Consider the following 11,735-nt stretch of genomic DNA (forward strand, 5'->3'; position numbering starts at 1 on the left):
TCAATTTATGGATGTGGTTATATGATAATTTGAATATACTTGTGCATGATGCATATGTGCTATTAATATGTTTGTTATTTAAGGTGTAGTAGATTTTTGGATGTGGTTTTATGATAATTTGAATGTACTTGTGTATGATGCATATGTCCTTAAGATGGACGAAGATCAATGGAGGTATGACTTTGCGATGTCACAAGAAGTTCATATGGATTATGATTATGATAATCAAGAAGAATGTGGGGTGAATGAACCACATGTGGATTGTTCAAATGCTTTTAATACGTCTCAGGTAATCATAGATAATTTGAGTCATTTGGTTGAATTGATGTTTTGTATGAAAATTAATATGTTAGGGTTGCGTTGTAGGTATTCGCTACTCGAGATGATATTTTGCAATGGGCTCGAATAGTTTCCCATGAAAATGGATTTGTTGCAGTGATTATGAGGTCTGACACAGATATCGATAGTAGAGGAAGAAGTTCATTTGTCTTAATTGGGTGTGAAAGGAGTGGTACGTACAAGTGTAGAAATAAAGAATTCGTTAGAAAAGACACTGGGAGTAGGAAATGTGGTTGTCCCTTCAGGCTTCGTGGGAAACCAATGCATGGAGGGGAAGGTTGGATGATGAAGTTGATCTATGGGATTCACAATCATGAATTGGCGAAGTCCTTAGTTGGACATCCATACGTCGGGCGATTGACTAAGGAAGAAAAGAAAATTATTGCTGATATGACAAAGTCGATGGTGAAACCGAAAAACATCTTTCTAACGTTGAAGGAACACAATGCCGACAGTTGCACCACGATAAAGCAAATTTACAATGCAAGAAGTGCATATCGTTCTTCAATAAGAGGAGCTGATACCGAAATGCAGCATCTAATGAAGCTTCTCGAACGTGATCAATACATTCATTAGCATAGATTGAAGGATGAAATTGTGGTGCGTGATCTGTTTTTGTGTCACCCAGATGTAGTAAAGTTATGCAATGCATGTCATCTGGTGTTTTTTATAGATAGTACCTACAAAACAAACAGGTACAGACTCCCACTACTTGACTTTGTTGGAGTGACACCAACGACGATGACATTCTCTGCTAGGTTTGCATATCTGGAGGCTGAGCGTGTTAATAATATTGTATGGGCTTTGGAACGATTTCGAGACCTATTTTTAAGAAACGATCGCCTCCCTCTTGTTATTGTCACTGACAGAGACCTAGCACTGATGAATGCAGTGAAAACTGTGTTTCCCAAGTCTACTAATTTGTTGTGCAGGTTTCATATCGATAAGAATGTGAAGGCGAAGTGCAAATCTTTAATCGGGGAAAAAAATGCGTGGGACTATGTAATGGATAACTGGGGTACTTTGGTTGATTGTCCGTCAGAACACCAGTTCCATGAGTCACATCAGAAGTTTCAAGTTGTTTGTTCGCCTTGGCCGATGTTCATTGACTATGTTAACGACACATGGATTATCCTCCACAAGGAAAAATTTATTACAGCATGGACGAATGCACCTAGGCAACACAACAACAAACAGGTACTAAGAACTGATTTTATTTGTTAGTAAGGATTAGTAATAAATGGTATTTAATTGTTGTATATTTTCATGTTTGTTGTGTAATTTAAATGTAGGGTTGAATCAACTCATTGGGCTCTCAAAAGAGTACTACAAAATAGCATTGGAGACCTATGTAGTGTTTGGGATGCCATGAACAACATGATCACGCTGCACACGTTGAAATTAAAGCATCCTTTGAAACCAGTACGCATGTGGTTGGGCATGTATATAAAAAGACCTTATACAAGAGGCTTCTTGGGATGGTTTCAAGGGATGCCTTAAATCAGATTGCTTCTGAGGTTGACCGTCTACGTTATCTCGACAACAATCTCTCTTCTTGTGGTTGTGTGATGAGAAGCACGCACGGTCTTCCTTGTGCATGTGAGCTTTCTAGGTACACTGCTGGCAGCATCCCATTGGAGTCAGTCCCTATTTTCTGGAGAAGACTTTGCTTTTCAGACCAAGGGTTATGTGAGACGGAAGTCACCATCAAGGAAGAGATAGAGATCATATCTAAAAGGTTTGATGAACTTGATGTGGCTGACAAAGTAACTCTGAAGAGTAAACTTCGAAAAATTGCATACCCTGATCATAACTCTATGTGCCCTCCTCCGTCAAAGGTCAACACTAAAGGTGCACCGAAGAAACCGATGAAAAGAAGTCAAAGATCCACAAAGCGTGATCCATCTTACTGGGAGTATGTTGATGCTTTTCATTCTGTTTAAAGCAACAACTCTCCAGTGAAACGAAGTGCATCATGTTCTGAACCGGCTCAGCCAACAAGGATCATCCCGATGTTGGATCAATTTGCGCCATTCTTTCAAGGTTTCATTCGTGACGTTGTGGATGTGAAAGCGTACGGTAACTGTGGATATCGGTTCATTGCCGCTTTATTAGGTATGGGGGAAGATTCGTGGCCGTTAGTGCGTAATGAATTTATTAAAGAACTTGGCAGGTGGTCGCATGAGTACATGAACCTCTTCGGTGGCACAAAGAGATTTGAACAATTAAAGTTGTCCCTACTTGTTGATGGGTTTTCAAAGGTATGTTTTTAGGTTATTTTTTTTTAATAACAATGTTTAAATTACTTACATGTGTATGTTTGATTCATTCAGGTTAGTGTGGACAAGTGGATGGATATAACGGACATGGGATATGTGATTGTTTCACGGTATAACGTAATCCTTGTATCGTTGTCCCGACAACAAAGCATGACATGTTTTCCTCTTAGAAGTCAACCACCACCTGATTCTTCTGGTCACCGCATGATATGTGTCGGTCACGTGTTTGGAAATCATTTTGTTCAGGTACATTGAATATAGTTAGTATAACAATTATGCAATGACTTCGCTGGTTCGTTTGACATGGTCAGCGCATGATATAATGTTTGTTCATGTACAACAGGTTTATTTGAAAGACCATTGTCCCTTACCGCCTCCAGCGTTGTTGTAGTCAAGCAATTGTTATTCTCAGGCAAAGTAGTGGACAATTCCATATATTAGTAGAATGCAGCAATACACAAGCTTGATGTCATTCAAAACACACTATGTCGACCTAAATGAAGACTAAACATGCATTGTTTATGTAATTGTATTCATTATGCGATATAATTTGTTGTAACACGTTACTAACCAATTAATATTATTAAGTACTCGTTTGGTTAAGCAAGAAAATTGTTGGTCGAACAAAAATCATTTACGCGTGCAGCATACATCATTGTCATAATTGACAACACATAATGACATGCATGCGTATTACAGTTTGAGCGCGACAACACATTGGCTGACTTGACTACACATTCTGAAGGAAACATAATCACGAAACATTTTCACGCGTGTCTATTTTTTTCTAAACAAAGTTAAGCAATCGCTCGGTCACAACCATCTATATATATGGCAGACACGGCTAACAAATCACACATTATCTTGTTTTCAAATAGTCTCCCAATTGATACACAAAGTATGGCATTTTTAGGAGAAACTAGCAGTCAGACGATTATCAACTCAAGGTTGGCTTTCATTTTTCCAATTGGATCAATTATTCACAATGATACTGGCGTTTACTTCCAAACTTCAACTCGAGTACCAAATAGCTGTGATTTTGCAAGCCTAAAAACCATAATACACAATACCCTTCAGCTATCCGACAAACAATTTTTGGATGAAATTCACTACCGAAAGCCATTCACCGATACAGGTAACCAAATTCGCTGTCAGTGTATGAAATTGATAAATGATGACGATGTCAACACAATGTTAATGTGTAATGATGAATTTTGTTGTGTTGGTCCGATTGAGTTATTATGCACCGTTGGAAGAACACCAGATGGAATAATAAACTTACTTGAACGCACTATGCCCCGTACTCATGACGCGATCCTGTATTACAACGGGAAATGGAAAATGCCACCGCAGAACAAATTTTTTGGATGCGCGTTCATAGGAAAAAATCCTAAGAAATTTCAAATTCCTTCAACATGTACTATCGATGAACTGAAGAATTTAATAAAGCAAGTTGCACCTAAAGGGATTCCCCCTCTTGGAATTCACGAATCACAAACGGTAAGACGATTGTTTTTCCGCCAACCTGCTCGCTTTGAGTATTCAGATACGCTTATAAAATATGAAATAAGTGAGCTGATAAGCAACGAAGAACTGCTGAAGGTGTTAGTACAATTTAACTAATGGAAAAAAAATGGACCAATAGAAATTTTGGTTGTCTTTACTAAATATGTTGTGAAAAGCGAAGACGAGGTCACTGGGACGTCGCTAAACAACTGAATGTGATGTTTATTTTTTTGCTTTTCGTTGATGTAACCTTTATCTGTTTATGGCGTGTTTAATTCTCATAATAAAGTTGAATGTGTTGTTTCAATAGTCCAAAAAAATAATTGTTAGAAGGGTCGGATTACTATTTTTTTTGGATTTTCAGGCTTTGTTTTTAGGTGTTATTTGACGGAACCGGGGAACGGGACTATTTTTTTTGGGTTCTTTGACGTCCAAACATGAGAAATCGCCGCCCTCCATTGTGTCACGGCAATGGCACACCCACGCAAAAAAATCCCAAACATGGGTACTTGAACATGGAAAATGGTCGATTTCCTATTTTTTTGGATTTGCAGACTTTGTTTTTAGTTGTTATCAGACGAAACCGGGGAACGGAACTATTTTTTTTTTGGGTTCTTTGACGTTCAAGCATTAGAAATGGCCGCTCTCCATTGTCTCACGACAATGACACACGCACGCAAAAAAATCCCAAACATGGGTACTTGAACATGAAAAAGGGTCGATTTCCTATTTTTTTTGGACTTTCAGGCTTTGTTTTTAGTTGTTATTTGATGGAACCGGGGAACGGGACTATTTTTTTTGGGTTCTTTGACGTCCAAACATGAGAAATGGCCACCCTCCATTGTGTCACGGCAATGGCACAGCCACGCAAAAAAAAATCCCAAACATGGGTACTTGAACATGAAAAAGGGTCGATTTTCTATTTTTTTGGATTTTCAGGCTTTGTTTTTAGTTGTTATTTGACGGAGCTGGGGAACGGGACTATTTTTTTGGGTTCTTTGACGTCCAAACATGAAAAATGGCAACCCTCCATTGTGTCACGGCAATGGCACACCCACGCAAAAAAATCCCAAACATGGGTACTTGAACATGAAAAAGGGTCGATTTCCTATTTTTTTGGATTTTCAGGCTTTGTTTTTAGTTGTTATTTGATGGAACTGGGGAACGGGACTATTTTTTTTGGGTTCTTTGACGTCCAAACATGAGAAATGGCCGCCCTCCATTGTGTCACGGCAATGGCACATCCACGCAAAAAAATCCCAAACATGGGTACTTGAACATGAAAAAGGGTCGATTTCCTATTTTTTTGGATTTTCAGGCTTTGTTTTTAGTTGTTATTTGATGGAACCGGGGAACGGGACTATTTTTTTTGGGTTCTTTGACGTTTTTAGTTGTTTTTAGTTGTTTTTGGGTACTTAAACATGAATTTTTTTTTAAGTCATCTTTGTAGTATCTTATATGGTGATTTCATTGTCATGTAATTTTTTTTAATACATAATTATGAATTATGAATGATTTTAAAAACATTTATTTTTTATGTAATTCTTACAAACAAAACTCATGATTTTAGGTTCACTTTTTTTAAAAATAAATTTAAAACACTCGTAAACTTCGCTTAAGGACCACAATCAGAATAATAAACTATATTATAAAATAATAAACTGTGCAAAACACGTCAACTATATTAAACAAAAAATTGTAATAGTTACAAATATTCATGTCAACTACAACACAAAAAATAAATACAATGATCAATGGTCCGTGCGGCGTCTCTGACGAGCCCTGACAGTCCCATCAGCACTGGGTCCCCCTCTCGCGATCATCAGGCAGTCCTGCATAATGTCATATAACTCTGTGCCTGCAGTGACTATCCTAAGGTTGAGCATTCGCTCCAACCTCTGTGCAATCGCCTCATCTCCGTCGTAATTATCCTGTCAAAGTCATTAAAAACATTTATTATGAAATTTAAAATAAATAACAACTCATAAAACATTAAATGCGTAAAGAATCTTACCACATGTGGAGGGGGGTCGAATGCTACTAGAACCTGGGGGCTGGACGGCTGTATGTAATTCTCAGGGTCTGCAACTGGTGCATCTCTCGGCTGGTCACCTGCCTGGGTCGGTATCATGAATGGGTGAGATATGCGGAAAAAACACTCCATGTAATCCGCAGATACCTGCCCAGGCACTATACAAAGTTGACCCGCAGGTAATAAGTGCTCCGCAAACTGCATCCACCTGTCATCTATCTGATCGTGTGACAATCGTGCACTAACAGGCGGCGAAGGGATGCTCTGGATGTAACCAAACTGGCGTACCACCCTCTCCGGTTGAGCTGTGACCACCATAGGACCCCATCGCAGCTGACCCTGAAAAGATGAAATCTCCTGAAAGGCCTTAACCCTCCGATGCTCCGTGTACGGCATCCAGAACACATCTGTGATGGTCAAACCATCACAATGTGCCCTGTAAGGTGCTCTTGTGATTCCCTTCATGTGCGCCTTGGATGTCAACCACCGGGAAGCACGTGAGGACGTCTCCTGGTATGTATCGTCTGTCACACACTGGTGCACACTAGGGAAGTGCTCATAGATCCAGCACTACACAATAATTGACGTTAACATAACATAAAAACATGTTTAAATCATAATCGAACGTAACATATTAAAAAACACAAAATTTACCTGAAGTAGTGTCAAGTACCCCGCAAGCTGTCGGGTGGGGGTCCTACTAGCCTCATCTAACTGGTCATACATATGAACCAGCGCGGCAACTCCCCAAGCGTAACCACCACTCTGAGCGAGGTCCCGGAAAGCGTCAAGGTGAACCACATGCACGTATGTTGCACTCTTATTAGCAAAAAGAGTGCAACCGACAAGGTGCAGCAGATAAGCGCGAGTTGCGACAATCCACCGCCGGGCCTGACATCTCGTCTCATAAATGTCTCGAATCCATCCTAGTCGTACATATGCCCCACGTGTGAGTGTTGTCTCAGCTCTGGCCTCCTCGGCAGACACCTCCAGCAACTTTATCAGCAAAAATCTGACCTCCTCCGTAGAAAGAGCATGGAAACTGTACAAGGCGCCAGAGATGGGCAAATGAAGGAGTGACGACACATCATCCAATATGATCGTCAGCTCTCCTACCGGAAGGTGGAATGTGCTAGTCTCACTGTGCCACCTCTCCATGAATGCGGATATCAGTCCAGGATCGCCAGTAGTAACTGAACAATCGATCAATGGACTTAATCCTGTGGCACCTACCAGGCCTTCAATCTCAGGCACTGGCCTCCCAATTAGTGTCACCTTCCTCCCATGTGACACTAACTTCAAATCAGGACGTTCCTGATTTGAAGTACAAATTATACAATTATTAAAAAAAATTAATCACAAACAAATAAATCAACAATGATAAATAATTAACAAATTAAAATATTTGTCCACTCCAAACAGCATGTGCAACATGCTCGGCAAATGATGTGAGCACTGACGGGTCACGTGGACCACCAGGGAATCCCTCAGCAGCATCATCACCATTTGACCCCTCACCACTATCAGCACCCTGTGCGTCCGCACGCATCTCAGGTGCCTCCGCAGCCTACTCAAGGACATCGTCAGTCATGTCAGCGACGTCAGCCATATCACGTCCCTCCGTAGTCATCTGATGAACGCGTAGCCTACGGGCTGAGGCAGTAGGCGTACGCCTCTCGGGAATATCAGCAGCATCCTGGTCAGCAGGTCTATCTCTGCCTACAACTCTACCTATGACACAACCTAAACCTCGTGTTTTGGCCATGATCTGCAAATCATGTCGAACACGTATTTTTTTCGGTCAAAATATACACAACTTTCTTTATAAAAATAAAACAAGTTTATTTATAGACAAATAAAACTAATTTAAATCAAATTATTTGAAAACACACACAGCATAATTTTAAAAAAAATAAGCAACTTCATTTATAAAAAAAAAATACAACTAATGTAAAAAAAATTAATTAGTAAACATCCACAACTTAATTTAAAAAAAAAATAAGAAACTTCATTTCTAAAAAAAACACAACTAAATTATTTAGTAAACATCCACAACTTAATTTAAAAAAAATAAACAACTTCATTTAAAAAAAAACACAACTAATGTAAAATTAATTAATTAAAAAATATCCACAACTTAATTTAAAAAAAAATAAACAACTTCATTTAAAAAAACACAACTAATGTAAAATTAATTAATTAAAAAATATCCACAACTTAATTTAAAAAAAAAATAAACAACTTTATTTAAAAAAAAAACACAATGTAAAATTAATTAATTAAAAAATATCCACAACTTAATTTAAAAAAAATAAACAACTTCATTTATAAAAAAACACAAAAATTAATTAATTAAAAAATATCCACAACTTAATTTAAAAAAAAATAAACAACTTCATTTATAAAAAAAAACACAACTAAGAAGACCAGTAGGAAGTTTTAAGATAAAGTGGCAGACTAAGAAGAACAACGTTGCAGCAATTGCATTAGGGTTTTGTTTTTGTGCAAATGATGAAGATGATTAGGTGAAGCGAGAGAAAAGAAAATTTATTCTATATTTTTATTTTAATTTTATTTTGCTAAAAAATAAATTCATGTGTGACAATTTTAATTGAGTTGTATCAATCTAAACCATCTTTCCCTAAAAAAACAAGTCCCCGGTGAGAAAATACGTTCCTCACACAATGTTACAGATTTTAGGATTAGGCAGTTTAAATATGAAATCAAATCTTTCAACAGTAACAGCTGCAAACGAAGTCATATAGACCACAGACCATATATGTACACGGTACACATAGAAGGCCTCATGAAAAGTATATAAATTTCCACCAAAATTTCGACAAGAAATGAACAACACAATCTGTGTTTCTTTTTCCACTCCCAAGTCTCAAACGGACTTTCAATGTAAATCAACCACTCGCACAACATTGACGTTCAATGGACTTCAACAGAATCAAACACGCCCTTAAAAATATTGGTAACGGCAAAACCCAACTCCTAAGTTGCATTGAATCATTCAAGATAGTACGCATATAACATTCAATAGCAACACGGTCCCTTAACAAGAGTTATTATTAAGACATCTTAGAGTGGGGACTTAAGTAATTTTATCCAACTAAACTACATCAAAACTAGGAAATGGAAAGATTCCTTCATGAATATAGCAGACGCGATAAAAGTTATATAGTGCATTTAAGAGACAAAATTCAACGGATAAAATCTCAAGACAAATTAAATTACAAACCAAAAACATTGAATAAAAACTACCAAGCACTCAAAGTCTATTCATATCCTAAAGATTTAAGCAGCAGTTGCTTGTTGGGCGGCAATCCTTTTCCTAGCTTCCTCAATGATTGATAGCTTAATACCTTTACCCTTGGGAAGAGATATCCACGGTTTTGTTCCCTTGCCAATGGTGAACACATTGCCCATACGAGTTGCAAATTCATGCCCAGTAGCATCCTGAACATGGATAGTCTCAAAGCTTCCCTTATGCTTCTCTCTGTTCTTGATCACTCCAACACGACCCCTATTCCTTCCACCCGTCACCATGACTACATTCCCAACATCAAATTTGATGAAATCAACAATCTTGTTCTCCTCCAAATCCAGCTTAATGGTGTCATTAGCCCTGATGAGAGGGTCTGGGTAGCGGATAGTGCGACCGTCGTAGGTGTTCAAGTATGGGATACCCTTTTGCCCAAACTGCACTGAGCGAACTTTGCAAAGCTTGAACTGCCATCACACAAGACATGCGAATCATAACCATTAAGTGGGAACTAGGTTTCAAACGAAAAATTCAAAGGACTACACAAGTCCAAAAAATCAATGCTTCAGAAAAGCATCAACTTCAACACCAAGTTGATATAATATAAACAAGAACTTAACACAATGAATCCACAAAGAATAGTGTAATAGCATCTAGGGGTAGGGAAGGATGAAAAAATTCAACGTAACCAAACAAGAGTACCTTAGCCTCATCATCCCTGACTGAGTGGAGACGGAATCGACCTTTGGTGTCATACAGCAGGCGGAAGTTCTCATTTGTTTTAGGGATTGATACAACATCTATAAAAAAAATATAATTTTAGTAAAATAACAGAAGAAAAATCATGCCACAAAGCAAATCAATAGATATTGTAGACTAGAATCATAAAGTATTGTGCTAAACAAACTCTATCTTGTACTATAGGGGTAGCTGAAGTCATATTTCATTAAGCAAAACAACAACAACAACAACAACAACAACAATAATGAATTACCACACGCAAAAAAGAAATAGCATATTGACTTGATAACATGAAGGAAGCAGCAATTCTTAATTTTCACAAACTACATACATACCCATAAAACCAGCAGGGTATGTTTTGTCAGTCCTGACTTTGCCATCAACAAGGACATGTCGCTGCATCAAAATAGCAATGACTTCGCGGTATGTCAGAGCATACTTCAGCCGGTTTCGCAAAATGAGTATGAGTGGCAGGCATTCCCTCGATTTGTGTGGTCCAGATGAGGGCTTAGGAGCCTAAACAAGAAGAAAAAAAAGTCCACATAAATCTTTGAAATGCATCCTTGAAAACTTTTCAAAAGATAAAGAAACTTTCACTTACAAATGCACCACCCAGTTTGTCAAGCATCCAATGCTTTGGGGCATTAAGCCTCTTCAGATGCTTCTTTAATCCTCTCGCCTGTTACAATCATAAATTGAAGTTCAAAGCTCAAACAAAAATTAATTAAAAATAAAAAATCTTGAATATCAAATCTAACACTAAACAAATAAAACCCGGGGCTACAACATACGAATTCCTACGCTGCCAACATAATTTTTATTTTTATAGCATACACAGAAAACAGATCATATTCAAAATCCAATCTTCTTTCAGTTTCATGTGCAAAACGAAATCTAAAGAAACCCCATTCAACCCTTTATATGGCATGAATCTGTCAATAAACGAACAGCGACGCCGTGATTTGAAACACGGATCTGAATCTAAATTCTAAACAGATTGCAACACTCTATGATTACAAAAAAACTAAACTATTTGTTCAAATATAACAGAAATTGGACTAAACCAGGTCATTTCATGCAGATTGGAGAGTTAATTCGAGTAAAATGTCGAAAGAAAGAGGATCGAAACCATTGTGAAGAGGAGATTAGGCAACAACACTCACCATTGTGATTCGCTACCCAAGCTAGAGCTTCCGCTGCTACGGCTCCCTCCCTCCACCGAACTGAAGAAAAGGAGAGAGAGGTTGCGTCACTTTAAAACCCTAATCTTTATTGAAGAATTCCTTTCTCCGTATATTTTTTGGTCCATGATAGAACTCCACCGAACCAACTCACCAAGGCCCAACAAGAGGCCCAAATAGTAATTCACCAATTGCTCATCATGGCCCATATTTCCAAAACTAGCTGTCTTTCCATTATTGTTGGCAGCTTTTCAGAATTTTATTTCTTTTTACTAAAGTAATGTTGTGTATCAACATATTCGATCAATTTATTTAAATTTAAAATAAGAAATTTTAAAATAAATACTTAAAAAACACTCATTTAATAAATAGATAGAATTTGTTTATCA

At 37.9% G+C, this 11,735-nt stretch overlaps 1 protein-coding gene across 1 annotated transcript; it reads right to left on the reverse strand.

The window, feature by feature from the left end:
- Positions 1 to 9,194: 9,194 nt before the first annotated feature.
- On the reverse strand, positions 9,195 to 11,455 carry LOC114390809 (40S ribosomal protein S4-1-like). Its single transcript, XM_028351697.1, has 5 exons — positions 11,329 to 11,455; positions 10,767 to 10,844; positions 10,501 to 10,681; positions 10,127 to 10,224; positions 9,195 to 9,891 (listed from the first exon to the last, which is right to left on the reverse strand). Exons 1-5 carry the CDS (start codon positions 11,329 to 11,331, stop codon positions 9,457 to 9,459), a joined length of 795 nt encoding a protein of 264 aa, XP_028207498.1. The 5' UTR covers positions 11,332 to 11,455; the 3' UTR covers positions 9,195 to 9,456.
- Positions 11,456 to 11,735: the final 280 nt, after the last annotated feature.

This window comes from Glycine soja, chromosome 16 (assembly GCF_004193775.1).
Source record: "Glycine soja cultivar W05 chromosome 16, ASM419377v2, whole genome shotgun sequence".
Taxonomy (NCBI): domain Eukaryota; kingdom Viridiplantae; phylum Streptophyta; class Magnoliopsida; order Fabales; family Fabaceae; genus Glycine; species Glycine soja.